At 43.4% G+C, this 22329-nt stretch overlaps 2 protein-coding genes across 7 annotated transcripts; both read left to right on the top strand.

Moving 5' to 3' along the window:
- The first annotated feature begins 1663 nt into the window (after positions 1 to 1663).
- On the top strand, positions 1664 to 9329 carry si:dkey-225f5.4. Its single transcript, XM_041266798.1, has 10 exons — positions 1664 to 1743; positions 2558 to 2648; positions 3361 to 3475; positions 4040 to 4206; positions 4770 to 4826; positions 5139 to 5299; positions 6619 to 6754; positions 7332 to 7474; positions 7656 to 7818; positions 9180 to 9329. The coding sequence occupies exons 1-10, from the start codon at positions 1715 to 1717 to the stop codon at positions 9243 to 9245; spliced, it is 1128 nt and encodes a 375-aa protein (XP_041122732.1). The 5' UTR covers positions 1664 to 1714; the 3' UTR covers positions 9246 to 9329.
- A 2185-nt stretch (positions 9330 to 11514) lies between these two features.
- LOC121324233 (male-specific lethal 1 homolog) lies at positions 11515 to 22102 on the top strand. Of its 6 annotated transcripts, XM_041265891.1 has the most exons (12): positions 11515 to 11866; positions 11966 to 12115; positions 12206 to 13015; positions 15024 to 15247; positions 15664 to 16037; positions 16516 to 16580; positions 16783 to 16850; positions 17384 to 17508; positions 17836 to 17908; positions 18250 to 18315; positions 19366 to 19452; positions 21294 to 22102. In XM_041265891.1, exons 3-12 carry the CDS (start codon positions 12317 to 12319, stop codon positions 21295 to 21297), a joined length of 1785 nt encoding a protein of 594 aa, XP_041121825.1. In that variant the 5' UTR covers positions 11515 to 11866; positions 11966 to 12115; positions 12206 to 12316; the 3' UTR covers positions 21298 to 22102. The 6 variants fall into 6 exon arrangements, with proteins under 6 accessions (XP_041121825.1, XP_041121827.1, XP_041121828.1 ...); XM_041265893.1 differs by lacking the exon at positions 21294 to 22102 and having other exon boundaries at positions 11966 to 12068; positions 19366 to 19788; XM_041265894.1 differs by lacking the exon at positions 21294 to 22102 and having other exon boundaries at positions 11516 to 11866; positions 15024 to 15238; positions 19366 to 19788.
- Positions 22103 to 22329: the final 227 nt, after the last annotated feature.

The following is a 22329-nucleotide window of genomic DNA, read 5'->3' as shown; positions in this document are numbered from 1 at the left end:
ACCCCCTCCCCCCATAACTAGAAAAGGTAAAAAAATTAAAGAAACAAGAGAAAAGTGGTCGGTTTTATTTCATAATTTCATGTAGTAGCCTCATTCGGTTCTTGCATTTTAACCTCGAATTCTCACTCTTTGTATTGCTTTTACAGCGTTGACATTGGCTTGTAATTGCTGTTTGATGGTTGCATTAGGAGGTGTCTTTCTCTGTAAACAGCGGAACCAGCCTGGTAAAGAATGGTTCAATCAGCATGTTAATAAAAGGAATCTGATGGAGTGCAGGGGCACGCCATGCGTGCTTCTTTCTTTCTTGAACCTGTTTTGTTTTAGTTTTACAGCAATACTTCTTAACTCTTTGTAAACAACGCATAAAAAACAATGTGTTAATAAAAGAACTTAAAAAATAAAGCTTTCGCAAGTAGTATATATATATATATATTAGATATAATATATATATCTATATAATATATATATATCATATATATATAGGTGACACAATTTTCTTTTTGGGACACCATAAGTTGAAACGGAAATAAACATGACACAAAAAGGTTACTACTGTTTTTCCAAATGTGACCTCTGGTGGACTTCAGTGTGTGTGTGTGTGTGTGTGTGTGTGTACCTCTGTTTGCTTGTGTGTGTTCACACAATATATTACAGAGTGGGTGTTATTAAATTATTTCTTACTTATCCTGAGTGGTTAATGTTGCAATTACTCAAATACTGAGTGTGTGTGTATGTGTGTGTTTATTTCTCGTCAGGGTTGTTACGGTGATCTCAGTTCAGGAGTTGCTTCACAGTTCCAGTTTCTTGCCATAGAGATCTGTAACCCAGGCTAGATCTGCCAGTGTCTTTATAGCATTAAGAGTCATTAGCATCCAGTAGACGAGAGCAAGTGTCACGTTTCCCTGCGATCCGCTGGCAAGACCCAGCTGTGCACTAGGTCGCCCTCACTGGCTCTTCCTTTTAGATCTAGCCTGGATTACACATGCCGGTGGCTATAGCAAATACACAATGTGGCATCACCCTATATAATTAACTGGTTTTGCTTCGTAAAGTCGAAAGAAACCAGACGAAAAATGTGTTGTTAACATATTGAATTACGATTTGTAGTTTTCCAGATACATAACAAAAAAAACTAAAAAAAAAACAACTAAATTGAAAAACGTGATATTTTAAAATCAACACGAAATACTGTGCTGCTATTATGCCTTCCGGTAGATATCTACCATGGCATTTTGCAGTTCCTTTGATTACATGATACATGATGATTTTTTTAAATTATGTCAGTTCTAAAATTCTAGGTGATGTTAAACTATTAGACACAGCTGTAGAGCTCCTGCACTAGGGTCAAAGCTACTTAACACACAAAGAATAGCCAGATAACCGAGTAACTGCAGTGCAAAACACCCAAATGACTGCAAACAGCACATGAAGGCGAGTCTCGGCATGGCGCCCCTATTGAAGAACCTGTTTGGGGTTAAACTGAATATAAACTCAAAAGAATGCGTGGATCTGACGAAGCAACGCAGGTCAGCGCTTCACTTGCCACACACAAGATGGCGCCCGAATTCCAGCGTGCTTTTCAAGACGACCGTCGTCCTTTTGCCCTGTGATTGGCTAGGCTTCTTCAACCGACCTCAAAGTTTACCCAATGGGAAGCCGAGAAGAATATGACGCGTTGGCCGGTTGTTTTTGAAAATCTTATTCTCTCGGAAAGATGGCGACAGCTGACGAGTCTGTGAGAATGTAAGTCTACAATAACAATTGCAACTTTAATCACCATGAATATACATATAGACATGTCATGTTAGTTGGGACGAAGATATATATATTTTTAAGTGTTAATAATATTTAGGGGAGGGGAGGTTTTCGAAGTTGGAAGACGATGTCGTGTGCCGCTGTCATTATCGAAAATAATGATGTTGAATATTTTACCAAGGCAAAAAGCGTTTAAAAAGTTCCACATATATAAAAAGATAACGAATATTGTCCATAACAAGAATAAATGCTGACAGCCGCCTTTTCTTTTAATGCCAAAGTGATGTGCCGCTATTCAAGACTGCGGTAGAAAGCCAGGGCCGGCGGCGGCGAGACTGGTTAGATTTTATTGGCGCTGAAATTGAACAGTTTTGTATTTTAAGAGCTTGCTTTGCGCAGAAATCAGCAGCCTTTGAGTGACAGTAAAACATCTTACTGTTTTAAATTCACTGCTCGGGAACGTTACACTTAACTCGCATATCAAACAAAAAGTAATCATTACAAACTTCTGCCAGATTTGTCACTGTAAACCTTTATTATCTCGATATATTCAAGAACGTTTCCGGATTATATATTTCCTGGATTTATTAGTAGTAGTAGTAGTAGTATTATTATTATATTATTATTATTATCTTTCTAATTTCTTTAAAATGTGCATTCTTTAATTAAGCATGAGAAATCTGCCAGCATTTCGATTTGTGTAACTGAGTTAAGTGTGAAGTATCCCAGGGCAGTTGTTAGTGTTTGTGCTACGCTGCCGCTAGCATGTTTTTAAAAGCGAGCTCATTGTTTTCTGCTGCAGCTTGCTGGAGCTGTGTGACAGCGCGGCGGTCTCTCTGCACACTGTGCCGGATAAACATGACAAAGTCGAGGTTCTGTTGGGATACTTCGTGGTGAGTAGATGATCTTTTATCCCTGGAACAAATATCCGTATATTCATAAGCAAACGCAGCATTAAATATTACAAAAAATAAATAAATAAATAAACGACTATGCTTTATAAACAGAATTTATAAATTACTTTATCAAAAATATATCTTGCAGGGGAAACCAATGTGTAAATTACAACCGGAGAGTGATAAGCAACAAGACTTTTCGCCCAGCAGTTTCGCCCAGTACAGGTTTTACTACGAGCTTGGTCAGCCACAGTGTGTCTTGGTAACAAACTCAGGTGTGTTATTAAACTCGTAGTAAAACCAGGAATGGATCAGACTGCTGTGTAACAGGAGTCTCATTTCCATCACTGAATAAACACGGCTATCAGATTCCAGTCCTTTAGGGCCGCAGGGTCGTATGGTTTTCATTCCAACTTCCGCCCTCAACTAACTTAATTGATGTAACCGTTAGTTCACTTAGACATGTTAAATTTTTTCTAGGTATTTTACAGTTGAGGATTTAAAAACCAAAAAAAAGGACCTTAATTCAAGCTACATTGTTTTGAGGCCTGGAGAAGTGTGTTACATTTGTGCAATTCATCAAATAAGTAGACCAGTTCAGTAATTGAGAGCTCGGGGCGGAACGAAAGTCGGAAGACACTGCGGCCCCCTCCAGGACCGGAGTTTGGCCCCCCGGCTGTATAATATGAATGCTGCGCTCTCTCATCAGGACAGCTGCAGGAAGAACAAGCTGCTGTGCCGTCAGCTGCATGTGCTGGACTCCCTCCTGTCTGTGCTTGAAACCATGGACCCCCAAAACCTGGACCAAGACCCCCAAGACTTCCGTAAGCACCCACTCTTAATCTTATTCTGTCTGGGGGTAATAAACACAGGACACCCCCATGCATGTTCTGACTCTATGGCAAGTGCGATGCAGGGGTGGAGTCCTGTTTCCACCCCTGCAATGTGTGGGAAAGAAAGTACGCTTCAACCTTAAAACAGCTGTTTTCAGATGATCACTTTCCTTTGTGTTGCACAGACCGATTATTGGGGTTGAGCTCCCCACAGACGAGGGTCGCTCGTGTCGATCGGGCTGGTTTACATTCAGAGTGAAGGAACAGCTGCTTGGGCACTGTGTCAATTGGGCATTACTAGGGTTAGGGTTAGCTGCTTGGGCACTGTGTCAATTGGGCATTACTAAGGGTGTCACGGTACGATGCACTTTGTACATAACATAATAAGACAAAACAATCTTAATGACAAACTGTTCAGTTAAACCACCAAAAAAAAAAGAGGTAAGGATAGCATGCATTTCTCAACCACCTGTAACACACACACCTGTTCTTCATTCAAGAATTGCTCTGTGGACATCTAAAATCGCACGTTGCTATATTTATTTTTTTGTAAAGGTGCAAGTGAGAAGGAGATGCACGAGATGTGGAAGGGTTTGAAATGTCAGTTCCAAGAGGAGAGGCTGCAGAACGAGGCCCAGATCGCTGTGGCTCTGGAGAAGGGGAGGCAACTGCAGGAGGCCAGGCGAGCCCTCGAGGAGCTGCTGCACAAACTGGAGCTGAAGGTACACATCCCAGTGCAGCCTCCACACTGCTGCCTGCCGCCCTTAGGAGGGGATCCGTTGTAAAAGTGTACCACAGTGTTTTTGTGTGGTATTTTTGCACTTTTACTGTGCATTTACCGTAGTTTGACATGTTTATTCATGTGCTTTACCATACCTCACTGTTCTTTACAATGCTTCCCTATGCTTTACCAGACCTCTCTGTGCTTTACAATGCTTCCCTATGCTTTACCAGACCTCTATATGCTTTACAATGTTTGCCTATGTTTTACCATACCTCTCTGTGCTTTACAATGCTTCCCTATGCTTTACCATACCTCTCTGTGTTTTACAATGCTTCCCTATGCTTTACCGTACCTCTCTGTGCTTTACAATGCTTCTTTATGCTTTACCATATCTCTCTGTGCTTTACAATGCTTCCCTATGCTTTACCATGCTGTCACTGTGCTTTATTACACTGTGCTGTTACTCTGGGAACATTTTATAAGTGATGGTGGGGTGAGAGGTTCACCAACTCTTTCTTTTTTAACACTTAATTTCTGTGTTGTTTTTTTTTTCTTTTAAAGAAAGCGAAGTTTGAAGAAAACCAGCAAAGTCAAATAGCAAAGCAGCAGCAGGACAAGGTTGGGCATTTTGTTTTCATTCATGTTTAGTTGGAAGGTTTTTAGCGTCTCTGTTAAAGTGGCTGTAGCTAATAGAAGGTGTGCTGATCCTCGGACCCGGTGCCACGTCTCTCTGAGGTTATTGCATCATTGTATTAAATTTCCAATGTTTCTAAATGAATTGGTGTTTTGGACATTTTGATTGTGCAGCACCTTTGGACACTGCGTCGTGAAAGACGCTATATTTAAATGAAAGATGATTATTATTATCGGCTAGTGTTAAATATATGCATTCGTTTGTTTATTTGTATTTGTTGTTGTCTGGTGTCGCAGGACAGGGTGCAGTATTTTCTGCAGCGGAGGGAGGAGCTGGAGGCTGCAGTGGAGCAGGGCAGGAGGAACCTGCAGCGCTGTGAGGAGAGCGTCCTGCAGCTCGCACAGGAAGTGCAGGACATGCAGAGGCAGGTTGTCCAGGACACCAGGGAGCTCAACAGGTGAGCGCTGAGTCCAGGATGGAAATGAGACTCCTCTTGCACAGCAGTTTCAATTGGGTTTGTCAATTACAGTTGATGTTTCTCTGTACTTGATTGTGGTTCAGATACCACACCTTGAAAATTGAGTGATGCGAGCGATTTCACTCAATGTGTTTCCTTCTTTATGCAGGTCAGGGTTTTTATAATAGTAGAAAACACTAGCGGAGGCTTTGAGTACATTGCTGATGCTTATAATCGGGGCCCCAATTTTATCGCGTTTCTCTTAAAGCACATTTTTTACTACCAAACTCAAATTTTAGTGTTGAAAACTGTAGAAATAAAATGTTATAAAATAAATAAATGCCAAGTGTACAGAACGTAAAAGAGCAGGACAGAGGAAAAAAATAAACAAGGCAGCATTAAACATTATGTGCACACTGATACCATCAAAATGACACAGCCATAAATGCATATGAAAATATGAAAGAATACAAAGATAACTAGTGTGTTCATATTTAAATCGATAAGTGTAGTACTTACCTAACTGTTCTAATGCTCTGCTAAAAACTCAATGGTTAAAAAAATAAAAGAAAGAACAACGTTCAACGTATTGTTTTTAACGAACTATTTGAAAAATGTGCTGTTTCCTCAACCAGTCAGTCGATGGTATGACTCCCATGGTTTTCATGTTTTGCTCCATATATATTTTAAAGCTAGGATGATCTACCTTTTCCAGCGGGATATCTGCTTTTATCAGTGCTTCTGTCAGCTGAAATCTAGCCAGGTCTCAACCTTCCCCAGTTTTGTCTGAGCAGTGAACAAACTTGAAACAGTAACTTGCTTTTTCCCCGATACTCTACTTAAAAATGAAAATTTGGGGTTTTGTCGTGATTTTTTGTGCTCGCGATGGAATCGTGGCTCTGCTCACAATGCATCAGAGTAGAAAAATGCAACATGTCTCAGACTTTTACACAGCACTGTAGGTAACAAGCTCAGGTGTGTCTTATTAAACTCATAGGAAAATCAGGAATAGGTCAAACTGCTGTGCAAGGGGTCTTATTAAACTGAAGTACAGTTCATTTAAATGCAGTCGCTCTCTGGGCTCATTGTTAATATCTTATCAATAATACAGCAGGGATGGAGATAAAGGCTCCCGCTGCATAGCAGTTTTTAATAAAATACTGTTTAAATGTTTTTGTAATCTTTTTTGTTTGTATTTGCCATTTTTAACCCTTTTACAGCTCTTATTAGTAGTATCGTTATTATTATCATCTGTATTTATTATTAATATCGGCGTCAGTGCTGCTGTTGTGCATGTTGTCATGGCTCTGTTGTTCCAGGACTCTGGAGCTGCAGGGAGTGAGGATCCTGTCCCTGAGCGAGGACGGCATCACTGTGCAGCTCCTCACCTCCTCGCACACAGAACCACTGCACATGAGCCTGCACTGGAGAGGGGACGAGACGCTGCACGTGCAGGTAGAAATAGAGAGGGGACACATAGGGGACAGCCAGACACCAGGGCTACAGACTAAACATGCAGGCACTCGCTCTACAGGCTAGTCATGAAAATATATATATTGTGTTTATTTTATTTATATATATATATATATATGTATGTGTGTATATATATATATATGTGTATGTGTATATATGTATATATATATATATATATATATATGTATATATATATATATATACACAATATGTGTGTGTGTGTGTGTGTGTGTGTTATATATATATATATATATATATATATATATATATATATATATATATATATATATATATATATATATATTTATATATATATTATAAATTAATATAATACAGCTAAGTAAAATACATTTGTATGGAAATGATGTACTTTTTAAAAATAGCTGCTGCTTTATTCTTCCTATTTAATGATATGATTAAAATATATATGTTAATATTAGTATAGCTGTGTAGATACAAGCTAGTTTTCAACCACTTGCGGGCAGAGCAATGGGTAACCCACTCGTGGGTACAGCAGTAAGTAACTCTAAAATAAACTTTTCTGAAATGTTCTCTGCAGATGAGCAGCGCAGGGGCGGGGCTGTGTGAGGCCATGCTGCTGCGGGAGCCGCTGGAGGACATGAAGAGCGTGATCCTGGAGGCACTGCACTGTTACAGCAGCCAGGCCAGCCTGCTATCTGACATACAGCGGCTGCAGGGCAGGTGAGGGGGGCTGGTGGGTGAGGAGGTAGATGTTGGAGAGGCTGGAAGGGGCTGGGGTGTGTGTTCAGGAAGCTGAGGTGGAAATAGGGGCTGAAGATTATATTAAAGATGTATTTTTCATGTCATTTCTGGATTCTCACAAGTCACGCAATTGGCTCTCTCCATCTCTCCTCTCCTCTAGGTTTGCTATCGACTGGCAAGCCGCAGATAGGAGGCTGTTGTTTCTGAAGTCCAGCTCTGTGGTCTGCACCCTGTCCTTGGGGGAGTGGTTCCCCTCTCGTTGGCAAATCCAGCTGGTCTCGGTGCAGGGCAGGGCACAGCCTGTCGACCCGGCTTCACTCAGGGTGAGCCTCCCCTCTCCACCCTGTGTAACTCAACACTAATCTGGTGCTATTTATGCAGTTCAGCACAGCGTACAATTAGATGCAGTTTCATAGTGAGTCTTAATGACCTGCAGCTGCTTCTTGTATAATATTATTATTATTATTATTATTATTATTATTACAGCGCTGGAAATAAGACTCGCGTTGCATTTTACTGTGAGTTTAATGAGATACACCTGAGTTTATCTAATCAAGCTTGTATTAAAACCTAGAATGTGTGAAACTGCTCTGCAACAGGAGTCATTTCCATCCCTCGTTGTTGTTGTTCTGGGTGTAAAGCTGGCACCACTAGGAGAAGTACCACTCTGGACCAGCAGAGGACAGCAGCATCATTAGATTTTAGAGACCGCTATTTACCCCAGACTAAGGATGACTTTTTCAGTATCACATTAGTCATGAAGTGAACGAGATGTGTCGAGTATCGCGATATTACAGGTCTGGTTTTTGAAGTAATTGCCCCCATTTTTTCTGAAAGTGAAAAACATCAATATTGAGACTCAAGAAGCAAATGTGTTGCCGGCTGAGGCAATGAAATTAAGTTATTTATGGAAATCAGGCCTGCCTCAAGATAAAAGCAGGCAGTTCTACTGATATTGGGCATCCACAAATAAGACACTGGATTCAAATCAAGTGCAATTTTACTGGGAGCTTTTTAGTTTCTTTTTTTGTTCAGTTTTTTCTTCAAGCCAAAGGAGGCTGAATGACACCATTTCAATGGTTTGCTTAAACTGAGCCTTTTTCCGTTCACAGAGCTGTTTAAAGACTTTGGGTCCATTACAATACGAGCATTGTGTGGCTATGCCGTGTCCTTGTGTTACAGTCCAGGGTGAGGGTGTAGCAAGCAGGTGTGCACATTATATTACAGCCGTTCAACCCTCACTTCAGAATTACAGGCATATCAGGCTTGCCAACGGCAGCCTCCAGTCCCAAGGTGTTTGTAACTGAGGTTCTGCTGTACCTGGACTCTAGCGATGGCAATGAGACGCCAGCTTCATAGCAGTCCCTTTATGAAATGTTATCCATTACTGATTGGGTTATGTACTGTGAGACACAGTGCTCCTTCTCTAGCAAGGCGGGATAGAAAAGGGCGCTGATCCCTCCTGCTTGTGGCACTCTATCCCCGAGGGGGCGGGGTCTTGGTGTCTGATATCTGCCGCACAGGAAAGAAAGAAGTTAATTTTATAGTGTGGTAGCAGGATAAAACAGGAAATGGTCTTCGTCAATATGATTAACTTCAAAAAATGTTGTATCCATGTTTGGTGTTCCAGTAATTGATTCATTCTCTCTCTCTCTCTCCTCTCTCTCTCTCTCTCTCTCTCCAGCCTCCACAGCTGAACCCCTCTCTCCAGGACTGGTTGGAGTTTCTCAGTTCCTCTCCTGATGTCTGAGTGTCTCTTCCAGCCCCCTCGAAACTGCCCTCCTCTTGTAAACGTTTTTGCTGAAATAATAAAGTATTTTTCTGTGTATTTTTATATACGTCTCCCAATAGCTGCAGTCTCAGCTTGTGTGTGTGCATTTTTTTTTAAATGAGGTAAGCTGCTTTTTTTTATGTAACTAGATTCAGTTTCTTGTACCAAACGCTTTTTTTTCCCTGTCTGGCAACATACAAACTTCTGCATATAAAAAAAACACTGGCTTGTGAGACTGGAAAAAAATAAGTGGAGTAGAGGGGGAGGAGGGAGTGTCTGCGGCCGCATGGGGCCAGCACAGCTCTGTGCTTCCTGGCTGAGGCCTGTGTGGTTACTGTGGCACAGCCGGTGGCCGCTAGCATTGTTCTGGTGCATTATTGGGGCTTCTCACCGGCCCGGGCCATGCCCACACTCAGGCACTTGACGTGGCAGTGCAGGCAGCGGTTGATCCTCACGGTGGAGCAGCTCTCCTTCAGGCACTTCCTGTACTGGATATTCTGCTGGAGAAACCCCTATGAGAGAGAGAGAGAGCAGATGAGCACGGGCATGGGAATCAAACTGTTGCTTATTTTCTGTAATCTGGTAGCCTACCTCTATGTAGCAGCGTCTGTGGCTAAGCTACTTCTGTGACAGGTACAAGAGTCTACTAGGTGGGAGTTGGAAGGTCAGGGGAGTACTGTACCAGCGAATCAGGAGTGTGTATTGGTTGTTAAGGGGCTGGACAATGCTGGGGTGGCAGTTAAATCCAAGAGTGGGACATACTTGTTTTTCTGCACCAAAAATTACAGCAAAATTACATTAGAGGGCAGCCTCTGGCGTCATTGCGAGGGCGGAACCAAGTTGAAGTTTTCAGCAGACAGGTGGATTCGAAAAAGACATTGCTGTAAATACACCAATAATATCAGACGTTGTTGTTTTCAATAAATAAATAAAATCGCTTGATATGATTTGCACGTCTGTTTAGAGTGTGGTTGTCAAGCGCATATAAATATTCAATCCTTACTTTATATAGCGCCTTTCATAGTGGACCACCACCCGCCCCCTTTCCGCCTAACTGACCAATCAGCCGGCGGGGCACTGGGCCGTTGAAAATTGTCAATATTATAATGAGGAGGGCGGTTCGGCGCGTCCAATGGGAAGGCAGTAAATCCGTGAATGAAAACAAAACGCACATGGCTGTGCGCAGAGGTTCCTGTGATACCCAGGCAGGACCGCGGAGGAGAGGACTGGGGTTCCTCAGCACTCCCCAACAAGAGGCGCGGGAGCTGGGAAGGTACGGCTCTTGAGTCTATAATTAAAAGCAATGTTCAGATCTAGCAAGGTCTCGGCATTTTTTTTAAAGCGACACAATGCAAATGTACTAATGATTATTTTATTGCATTTTAAATTCCAATTGAATTATAACCAATTTCGACAGTCAATTTCTTCGTTTACATTGATTCGTGTCTTATCTGTCTATCTATATATCTATCTATTTAGCTAGCTATTTAATTGGTTATAATTCCAGATCATTAAAATATTAATAACAAAAATAATAACTGCAAGGGTAAAGTATGGACGGTTTTCACAATAAGCTACATAACAGCCACCGATATCAGTGACATTAGTCCTGTCCGCCCAACACAGTACGGTTTGCGAAACATTGTGACAGCATTTAGCAAGACTGTCGATAGCATCACCGTGCACATTGCAAACCATTGCACGGGTACAAGTCGTTACTGTGCAGTTACACTGCAAACACACAGCCACGCACAAACACTCAGACACAGAGCGGGGCTCGTTAACCGGACATTCCCGATTCAACCCGCGGATCACTCGCTGACAGACGTGAAACCAACGAGGGGTCCTATTGGAAGTTACTCTGCAGCAAAACATGTAATAAATCACAATGGGAGCGTGGTAAAAAAAAAAAAAAAAAGCAAAGGTAATTCATAAAAGAAAATTCTCACTACAGTACAGCACACAGAAACTTCAGACATCTGTTTTGAAATGAGCCTGTGGCCCCCGCTAGCGGTCAGGAAAGTGTACTGCACCAGCTTGACGTGTGGAATTGGAGTTTATAGAAACTCTATAGTACCTTCATAGGTCCCGCTGCATAGGGTCACTTCATGTGCAGCGGAAATTAATACCCAATATCCTCACTTTGCTGCACATACTGAACATTTTTTAGTCGACACACTCCACCTGCCTCATCCCCTTTAACAAAAACGGACAAATACGATCTGAAATATAAATAACGCGCAGAGCTGCGCATGCGTCGTGAGAGGCACGCTGGCGCAGGGCTGTAGCTGAAACACTTCGAGAAATGGGGAGAGGGGGACCGGCGGCGAAACACCCAAATAACGGGCTGTCTAGGGCACGGACAGCCAAAATAGGACAAGGAATACACAATACGAACTTGACATGCTCAGGAGGTGTAGACTCGTAGAGGGTTAAATAAATAATAACTGGTATTGTTTACTCTCACCTTGGCCAGATCTAAAATGGAGGAACAGTCGCAGTAGTGACTGAAATCCTGGAATTTTTTTTATAAAAAACTAAACACAAACCCCGCAGAGAGATCGTGTTTTCATTTAATTTTTTAAGAGTCAGGTACACAGGTAAGTGGCCGAGACCTTTCCCATGTGGTCGTGTTTATTAAAGTAGTTGACAGTGTCGTTTTTATATTATAAACGGTCGTGTTTTTTTTTTTTTCAAAGGTGTTTGTTTCTCGGAGACGCGAAATGGAGGCTTCTTCACCCTTCCTCGGACGGGTTGTGCTTCAGCGGGGTTGTGAAGAGCACAGAGCGGGTAGATGAACAGGTGAACCCCACACGGGACGGGGGTCTGTGTTTCGAGTGAGACCTGGCGTGCGTTGTGTTTTTTCTCTCGATAAAATGTCGCCCGTGTCGGTGTGTGGTTGCTGTTTTGGTTTGATTAGATTTTCTTTTCTCTTCTAGGACGAAGGCTTTCGGGGGGGAAAAAAAAAAAAAAAAAAACTTTTCCACGGACATAAATAAAAACCCACGCAGACTCCTGGAAACGGGGGGTGGTGAGGAGGGGTGTAAATCATGACTATGAGATCCACGGTGTTCAAACCAGAGAGAGATTTGAACCCGGAGAAGCCCGACTTTGAAAAGGCGCAAAGCGGGGGCTGCCCAGTTACTCCCGCCATCGACATCAAGCGGGAACCGGGCGAGTTGGTCCTGGAAAAGGGACACGGTGGCGGTTTGCCCGCCGTGTTGGGCAACATCCACAACAGCAAGAACCGCAAGCTGAAAGAGAACAACGCCAATAACAACAAAACCCGCAGCCGTACCCCCGGGGGTGCTGCCGGGCCGAACAAAGCGCAAGGGGTGTGCCTGGGTCTCGGGCAGGAGGAAAACCGGACGAGCTTGGAGGGGATTCATAATAACAAACAGACGGGAGGGGGTGGCGTTCAGGTCAAGAACAAAAATGTATTCATAACGGGACAGACTGGCAGTAACATTAAGACGGTTGCGGGGTCCCCGGTTAACACAGCTTGCGCTAATAACAGCTCGAGAGAGCCCGGGGGCACCGAATCAGCGGCGGCGGCGGCGGCGGCGGGCAGAGCGGGGTCTCTGGAGCTGAACATGGAAAGCAAGTGGAAAAACGTGAAGAGAAACCAGAGCCAAGCGACCTGCCTCCGGCAGATCCTGCTGCTGCAACTGGGCCTGATCGAGCAGCAGCAGCAGCAGCTGCAGGGGAAAGACAAGGAGATCGACGAGCTGAAATCCCAGAGGGAAACGGTACGCAAGGGGTAATCTAAAGACACATCCGCGTATAACGCTAACAAGGGGCTAAACTGCACCTGTTCACTATGCAAGCTCCAGGCACTCCCATGGAAAGCTTATTTTTTTCAGTTTTAACAACTGTTTTTCAATACAGTTGGCAGGGCTGATGGCACTGGCGTCCAGTTTATCGTGGTGTCACAGTTAAGTGAACCTTGCCCACGAAAACATGGGTTTGTGAAGCTGATAGCGTGGTGGTAATAATAACGGTGATGTGGCAGGATCGCTTTAAAGCTTTGATAACGTTTATTAGATGAATCGTAATTAATCGCAAGACATCACACGTCTTTAAAGGCGTTTCTGGGCATTCTTGTACATTGTGAACTATACTGGTATATGGGTAGTGCTGAGCAGTGACTCTCTAGTGGGATAGCCCCTCAGAGTTGCTAATAGCGTCTGTAATGGGACACTTTGTTTTGTACAGTGCAGATGACCGTTTAGTGGGTCTGGCAAACCATAGACCACGGCAGCCCCTACATTTCCAGCCGAGACAGAATCGGTCTAATATAGTCAGCTTAGTAATTTTTCAGTTGTCACAAGAGAACCAACCAAAAAGTTAATGTAGGGACACAACTGTGAAAAAATGATGATAAAAAAAATCAATCATGTCGGGACGTTTCGGACTGCAAGCCCTTCTTCAGCCGGATGGAAACAGCAGCGCTGTAAACAAGCTGCTATAAACGACTTGGCTTTTATCCCAGTGTGTGTGTTTATATATATATAATGGTGATCTCCTTCACTGCTATAACTCTACGGGGCTGGAAATAAGACTCCTGTTGCACAGCAGTTTGATCCGTTCCAGCTTTTACTGTGAGTTTAATAAGACACACCTGAGCTTGTTAGCTATACACACTGGCTATCAAGCACATAGTAAATCCTGCAACGGGTGAAAACTGCAATGCAATAGGAGTCTTACTTTCATTTCAAAGTCTGAAACCTTGTCTGAGTCCCTGAGCCTCTGTATGAACCGGCAGTCGGGGCCTGCATGTGTGGGAGCCTGCGGCTGCTGCACTCCAGCGGGATTTGAAGCGCACACCAGCCCATTGTGAAGGCTGAGGTGAAAGGGCTGTCTTTTGTCATTCGATTGCATTTAAGCTATGATGGAGCATTCTTGGCTATTGCAGACAGATCTAGGCTGTACTGAGATTAAAGAGACTTTTAGTTTTTTCTCATGGAAACACGTGTGTGGGTGTTGATTTACAGCCATGGGGTGTTTCTCAGTTCCAATTTCTTTATATAAAAAAAAACAATATCCAATTCCCATTCCCTTTGAGTTAATTCCAACACACCGGTGATCACAAGTGCTGTTGGCAGTACTCTGCTAAAATGAGCTGCTCGCTGCAGCAGCAAATGACTCTGATTGAAGTCACTGTTTTGTGAGTCGGTGAAATTGGCTTAAAATGAAAGCTGAACAAGCACAACAGTTATTCTGTCATAAAACTGTCGGTTCCAATTCTTTCAAAGCAGTTGGATTTGGGGAAGGAACTGAAACAGGAATTGACCCCAATCCTGCTTGCAACCTCTTGTAGAAAAGTGTTTATTTATTGTTGTTGCCGAGTCACGTTCTGGTTTATATATATTTTTTTCTAATGTGTTTTTTTATTTATGTTTTTGTTATTCCTCATGCATGTCCTGTGCTCTCTTATAGAAGTGCCATCAGTTCAGATGTAGTAGTTCAGTGCACCCAAATTCCCTCGTTTCAGTAGTGAAGTTCAGGATTTACCCATTCCAGGTTTTAATGTGCTTGGTTAGTCGCAGTGAATCACTAGTGAGCTCAGGTGTGTCTTCTTAAACCCATAATGAAACCAGGAGTGGATCAAACTGCTATGCAGTGGGAGTCTTATTTCATCCCTGTAGCTAAACTAGGGGCGCTCGGAAGCCCTGGACTGGGTGCAGCAGAGCTGCTTCCAGCTTAATGTGTTTTTTTTTGTTTGTTTTTTAAACATGTTTCTTGTTTCCCTGGCAGCTGCTGGCTCGTATGGAGCGGATGGAGAGGAGGATGCAGCTGGTGAAGAAAGAAAACAGCAAGGAGCGGCAGAAACTGTCCCAGCCCCTGGAGCTGGAGGGACTGTGGGCGGAGTCGGAGCACAGCGAGAGGGAGGAGCCTCAGGAGGGAGGGGCGGTGACCTCGCAGCTCCCCAAGCCCATGCACTTCGGACGCGGGGGGAAGGGGCACAAGCGGTACAGCAGGCAGGCAGGCGCTCCCCTGGTGTTCTGTACAACACAGCTCTGGCAGCAATCGAACACAGCACTCCCCTTCTATTACCCCATTGTCATATGTCGCACATTTTGTTAGTCAGACCGTGGTCCTATTGGAAGTGACTGCAGCAGCAGTTGTGATGCAGGGTTTACCCCTTAGACTCACTTTGGATAGAAAGCGTCTACTTATTTTAATAATAAGTACAGTTTTCCTAATTTGAAGGGATGGAAATAAGACTCCCATTGCATAGCAGTTTGACCCATTCCTGTTTTGTTTTTTTAACTACGAGTTTAATAAGATGCCCCCATGCTTGTGGTTTTTTCACTGTAGTAACACCCGGCAATGGTTGAAACTGCTTTTGAGGGGGGTTGCGTGTCACTGACCTCGCTGTACTTCAATCCCGCAGGAAGTACGGTTTCTGGAACACAAAGACCCCGGTCAAGAAGCTGACGTCGGAGTTCACGAAAGCCAGGGGCAAGACCCCCAAGTTCTCCCCGCTGAAGGAGTCCGAGCCCGGGGGGGCCCCTTTCCAGTGGGAGCTGCGCAGCAAGGAGACCCCTGAGAAGGTGTCCGCGGCTGGGAGGGTACTGGGAGACTCCCCCACAGCGCTCAAGGGGAGCCCCGTGAGCCCGCAGCCCCAGGAGGAGTCCCGCAGCTCGGGCACAGAGGCGGAGGAGCTGCCCTTCATGTCCACCACGGAGATGTACCTTTGCCGTTGGCAGCAGCCGCCCCCTTCCCCACAGCGCAGGACCGCCAGCAAGAAAGAGGAGAGTGTAGCCAGTGAGTCCCTCCTTCCTGGCTGTGAGAGAGGGGATAGCAGAGAAATAGTACATATTGCATGCAACCCCTCCCACACACAGGTTTTATTTATATAATATATAGAAATATATAAATAATGTGTGGGTGTGTCCCAGCTGTGTGTGTTTGCATATTCTAACAAACATTATTTTCATTTTCAGCTTGCCCAGTTTATTAAATGAAAATAATTACATGCACATCTGTTTTTGCAAAGACGGTTTCTTCTAAAACTACATGTTTTATACCTATTGTACCTAGCAAGTAGATGTGCCTGGGGTGACTTAAAAAATTAATTAAAAAAAAAATTAACAATTTGCTTAAACTTTTTTTTTTAACGTATTGATTTATTTTCCTGTTTTCCTCACACTGTTGCTTCTCATAGCCATTCTCCTGCCTTAGACGTGGATTTTCAGAAAAATGTCACCTTGTTTTTAATTGTTTTTTTCTGGTCTCTGCCCAGTCCCTTCGTGGAGAGAGCACTCTATAAAACCCTTGAAGGAGGCGACTCCCCCTGATTTCATAGAGGTAAGACGGGCTTCTTTTGGAAGTGACCCTGCAGCAGCAGTTGTGATGCAGGGTTCACCCCCTAGTCTCTCTAAATCACTTTGGATAAAAAACATCTGCTTATTTTAATAAGTACTGTTTTCGACGTGCGCAGTGTTTCTGTGTATCGGAAAACAACGTTGAAAAAATAAATAATTCGGTGTCTTTTTTTTTTTTCTTGTAGAATTTGGATGACGGCGTCTTTTTGAAGCGTCACGCGAAGTTGGAGCTGGATGAAAAGAGGAGAAAAAGGTTTGTTTTTTTGCATAAAACTGAGAACATCTGGTCTCATCAGTCTGTACCCAACCAGGGTGTAAAGCCCAGTTTCGCACAGGACTAAAAATTCTCAGAATATATTTTTTTATTTTTTTAAATTTAGTAGTCGCCAATTGATTTTTACCCTGTTTTCTAACCAATTTCAAATAGCCAATTATTTTAGGTTCAGCTCACTGTTAACACCCCTGCGCTGACTCGGGAGCGGCGAAGACAAACACACGCTGTCCTCCGAAGTGTGTGCGCCCGGCCAGACCACAGGGGTCACTGGTGCGCTGCGAGCTGAGGACACCCTGGCAGACCTCTGTGTCTTTTTAGTCCCGTGCGAACCACGACTACAGCAGAGTCATTTCACCAGGGAAACTGCCCTGGATTGTATCGAACCACATGTCGGAGGTTGTCATTGCAGGATTGCCACTACAAATGAGGGCTTGGTGTGGGTAATTGTACAGTTTTGATTCTGTGAGCTTTGTCGAATGGCCCCTGATCGCTGTGTGTGTGTGTGTGTGCAGGTGGGATATCCAGCGCATCAGGGAGCAACGCATGTTTCAGCGGCTGCAGCAGCGCATGTACAAGAAGAAAGGCATCCAGGAGTCTGAACCAGAGGTGTCCTCCTTCTACCCAGAGACTGACGAGGGTATGAGGGGGAGTGGGATGGGATGTGAGGGGAGTTAAGAGGAGAGTCGGGAAGTAGCGTAAGCCAGGGAAAGTCAAGGATAAAGGGAATGGGGAAAATGGGAGCTAGAATAGAAGGCAAATAAAACGTGTGCAAGGGGGATGGAGTGCAAACGTTATAAATGTAAACCAGTTTGTAATTGTGTGTGTGTGTGTGTGAGGGCCCCACATATGAGTTTGTAGATCGGATGTGATGGTGTGGTGTAGGCACACGATATTAAGTATTCCTTTTTTACCCTCTCTGATTTAAGCTGCGTTTGTTCATTTTCCCGTTTGTCCCTTTCCCCAGTGGAGTCCCTGATGATCACCCCTTTCCTGCCTGTCGTAGCGTTCGGACGGCCCTTACCAAAACTCACGCAACAGTAAGTCGTGCCCGCTCCCCTCCATTGCTCTGTTTTGTGAAATTAAATGAAAAATAACTTGTGTAATTACAGTTGAGGTACCTTTGACATCAAACATGTTTGTACTCGCTTGTGTAACAGTGCAGCTGATCTTATTTCTTACCTGCATGTTGTCACTGGTACGTGTTGCACTTCTGAGTTATCTCTTGACTCTACCAGTCCCGTGAGGTCCTGCCAGGAGTGAAAGGGTTAAACAAACTGGGTCGAGTGTCATTATGAGGGGATCGCTAACTAAGATTAAGAAGTCCTGGAGGTTTTGTGGAAGGCACTATAGAAGCGTTTCAATGTTTATATATTTCAAGATGGTATCCCGGGGCAGCAGAAGAGCTAATGGGAGTTCTGCAGAAAGGGCAGCCTTCAAAATGCAAGTACAAAAACACCAACGCCCTTATTTGTTTTATAGATATTTATTTTACTGTCTGCTGCAGCTGTGCTATCCACAACTCCACTAGGGTAAATAAATAAAATAAAATACTAAAAGAAACTTCCTAAGTTCGATGACAGACATTTTGACTTTTTCAGTGAAGGGATTGTCATAAAATGTATTAAGTTTCTTTTCAATATTTGTAAATGTGTGTTGTAACAGGGGGGTGGCGTGAAGACTCCCATTGCACAGCAGGTTGAGCCATTCCTGGTTTTAGTAGGAGTTTGAGACACACCTGAGCTTGTTATCTAGACACACTGGGGCTGATCAAGCTTGTGGTAAAACCTGGAATGGGAGAAACGGGCGTGGAGTCGGAGTCTTAGTACCATGTGTGGCTGTATGTATGGTTAGTTGGATGAAAGTGTTTTGCTTTATCACCTTGTTTAACTTAAAAGCTGTTCATATTTTTAAGTTAACTTTGGAGATACAAAATGACAACGGCTTTAAAACAACAACAAAAAAGCAGAGGCCAGAATAACCCATCCGGTGCATACAGGTTCTTTCCTGCTGGTGTTGCTCTTTGTTGAATTTGCTTCAAATCAGGGCCAGCAGTAGTGTGTATGATTTGATTTTTATTTTAAAGAGAGATAATAAATTGTAATGTATCTGGGAGTGGCTCAGTCACTTCCACTTCTTTTTCATTTCCAGTTCCTTTTTTAAAATCATTTCCCAATTTCCTTTTAATCAATTCGAAGACATCATTGCATCAGAATTGCAATTGGGCAGTATTCTCTTTTAAAATTAGTTTTGCGCAGTGGCAACAAATACATTGAAATCACTGCTGTGAACTGGCTTCAAACAAAAGCAGTCGAACCATCGCAACAATTCTGTCTCCTAAAGCAGAAATTCAGATCCCTTCAAGGGATTTGGAATGGAGGGGGAGGGTGGAGTTGGGGGGGGATTTTTGGAATTGAAAAAGTCATTGGGACCTGACCCCTGACTTGGAATTGGGACTGCCCTCTCCACCATGCTTTCCCTCTCTGCCTCCCTCCAGGAACTTCGAGCTTCACTGGCTGGATGAGCGAAGCCGCTGTCGGATCAAAATGCAGAAGCAGCAGACCCCGCACTGGACCTGCCGCAAGTGAGGAAGAGGCTTTCTTCAGCCGATCGCCCCCCTCGCGCTGTTCAGCCAGAGGGGGAAAACTCAAAGAACTTTGCAGAAGAGACTGCAAAAAAAACATAAATAAGTCGTTTAAAATATATTAAGAAAATGAACAAAAGCTTTTATAGCGTTGTTTTCAGTGTTTGGAAGTGAATGCAGTATTCTGCCAGCTCTCTCCCTCTCGCCTCCACTCTTCTTCCAATTAATAAACCCTGATGTGTTCAGTCTTAATATTAACGTGAATGGCACAGGAGAAACTAAAAATAGCATTAGGTGTGGGTTTGATTATATATATATATATATATATATATAAATTTATATTCCATATATATATATACGATATATATATATAGACGATCTTCTGTTTGTGCTTCCTTCTTTTTCGAATCTCGGATGAAGATTAATATGCATTTGCAGAAGACAAACAGAAGGAAGAAAAAACAAGCCTATTTTAATACCCCTACTTTACCGGATTTATTTCAATTTTACATTTTTCAAAATGACAAAATGTTATCCTGGATTTCCAAGTTGAATTGTTCTTTTAAATGGGACACTTCCTGTTGTACCGTTCTCATGTGGCTTCTTCTCTCTTTCTCTTCCTCACTGCAAATTTTACTCAGCAGACACTTTGCTTTCTGTATAGAAGTGATATGTGCAGTCACATTCTCATTATCAGAACAGAGTTTCCTGCCACAAACAAGACTGCTGCTCTTAGTTTAATAAGGGCAGGAGAAAGATAAATGTTTGTTTTATTGGGCTTTATCTGCTGCCTTGGTGCCAGTAAAAAAACAAAACAAAAAAAATCTTACTTATGGAAGGTATTCCTGTACAAAATGGACAATATATGATGAATACTGCACTACATGTGAAAAGATTTTGGTTAGAAAACGACTGGTGTTGCTTTAGTACAGCTGTTTTTATTTTCCGACCTGCTGACCAGCTCAGACTGCACACATCTCATACACGCCTTGGTATTCTGCAACCCACCCTCCTTCATCAATTCTTATAACAGAAGGCCCTGTTTTAAATGATTTTGAACAGACATTGTAACAAATCTTTACATAGTGTCGCTTCATGACTCATCTCCAGAAATATCCATGTGCGTTGGTTTTTGAAATGTAGAACCAGATTCTTAGGTTATCTGTGTGTGTGTATTGACCATTTTAGCTGCTGTAATGCTAAATTCTGAACTTTGCAATGGGTTTCAAATATAGAGCAGGACTTATAAAATAGTGTGTGATGTCTTGTAAAGGTAAATCTGCAGTGAAAAGGTGTAGGGGGAGTCTTTAGCTAATACTTGAGTACACAGCACACACTTAATGGGTCTCTTTGTCCCCAAGCCTGTTTCTGTTGCATACAGGTGTACAGTAGCTGGCTTAGTCTATTTTGAGGCATTGTTTTTAATGTACAGTAAGTATTGGTGCAATGCTGTTTCCTCGCCCTGTGCACTGTTTGTTGCGTTAATAACTCAGGGTGCCATTCTCATCATCCTTACTTTACCACGACAGAGAGATTTAAAAAAAAAAAAAAAAAAGGGTGTAAATGTGATCACTTCTGTAAATAGCTTTCAGAAAACAAGGTTGTAAATATAAGCACGACGTGGCTGTTATTTTTTATTATTTAAAAGTTTGAATTAGAAGAAAAAAAATCTTCAGTGTTTATAGTGGTATTTAAAAACAGCAGCTGCTTGTATGTGAAAAAGAATTGATGAAGTGGAATTGTTTAAAAATGTTTGGTTTTTTTTTTAAATAAAATTGAAAAACTATTTGAATGCCTTCTCGTCTCAGTCAGTTCCTTATTTTTCATACTGTCTAAACTAGATAAATGTGCGGTGGAGCTCAGCCAAAGACTGCCTTCTCCGCTGCAATGCTGCCTGCTCTGCTGGTACAAGCCCTGACCTTCGAGGAACTGATACTGCCTGTGCGAGGAGCTGTAACAGCTGGAGGCGGCCGGCTTGAAGCTCCATCCGGACAAGACAAGTGCCACTTGGTTCAGCGAGGTCACCTTCCCGTTGAGATCAGCGCTGTCCGGGACTGGCCTGTCCCAGCAGATCACCGCCAGCTACGATGGTTCCTTGTTCTCGCCTCGTACTACCGCCTGCTTCGTCTATCGCTTCATTGCCGCTTGTCTCCACCTAGTTGCTACAGAAAGAAGACCTGTTCGTCTGGACAGAAGCTCGCCAGTCCACCTTTGAGAGCCTGCAAGAGGTGCTGACCCAAGCATCTGTGCTGCTGTCCCGCTTGACACAGACGCCAGCAACGAGGGGACTGGAGCAGCCCTGTTGCAGCTGTGGCCAGACGGAGAGCGAGTGGTGCGTGCTGCCCTTCATCGTCCGAACCAACCACGCTGACCTTCAGAGGGCCGGTGGTGCGCCGGCTCGGAACAACTGCAACCCTTCAACGACCAAAACCAACACTGGGCTGGGGCGCACCATGCCAACGCTGGTGCCCTGTCATGAATCTTCGCTGAGACTGATTGACCAGAGCGAATCAACTGGACCCTCTCTGTCCAGCTCAGAATCTCCACACCCACTCACTAGAGGACAGATTCACCCAGACTGGCCAGTGCAAAACAAAATACAAAATACCCCAAAAAAGAAAGTATCAAAATACAAACTACTTTGGAAACACACTGTATTTTCAATACAAAGTAAAATTGTACATAAACATAAAAAAAGTTTACAAACGAGAGGAGGCCATTCGGCCTATCTTGCTTGTTTGGTTGTTAGTAGCTTATTGATCCCAGAATCTCATCCAGCAGCTTCTTGAAGGATCCCAGGGTGTCAGCTTCAACAACATTACTGGGGAGTTGGTTCCAGAACCTATTCTCTGTGTAAAAGTGCCTCCTATTTTCGGT

This window comes from Polyodon spathula, chromosome 12, assembly GCF_017654505.1.
Source record: "Polyodon spathula isolate WHYD16114869_AA chromosome 12, ASM1765450v1, whole genome shotgun sequence".
NCBI classification, from domain to species: domain Eukaryota; kingdom Metazoa; phylum Chordata; class Actinopteri; order Acipenseriformes; family Polyodontidae; genus Polyodon; species Polyodon spathula.
The sequence above is the reverse complement of the archived record's forward strand: the minus strand, read 5'-3'. Positions and strand labels throughout refer to the sequence as shown.

Excerpts from the sequence above, each read along its gene's own strand:
- si:dkey-225f5.4 (XM_041266798.1), top strand. The coding sequence starts at position 1,715 with ATGGCGACAGCTGACGAGTCTGTGAGAAT. Across the intron at positions 1,744-2,557 it reads GCTGACGAGTCTGTGAGAAT|CTTGCTGGAGCTGTGTGACA; the intron begins GTAAGTCTACAA and ends TTTCTGCTGCAG. Across the intron at positions 4,827-5,138 it reads CAAAGCAGCAGCAGGACAAG|GACAGGGTGCAGTATTTTCT; the intron begins GTTGGGCATTTT and ends CTGGTGTCGCAG.
- LOC121324233 (XM_041265891.1), top strand. The coding sequence starts at position 12,317 with ATGACTATGAGATCCACGGTGTTCAAACCAGAGAGAGATTTGAACCCG. Across the intron at positions 13,016-15,023 it reads TGAAATCCCAGAGGGAAACG|CTGCTGGCTCGTATGGAGCG; the intron begins GTACGCAAGGGG and ends TTTCCCTGGCAG. Across the intron at positions 18,316-19,365 it reads GGGCAGCCTTCAAAATGCAA|GAACTTCGAGCTTCACTGGC; the intron begins GTACAAAAACAC and ends GCCTCCCTCCAG.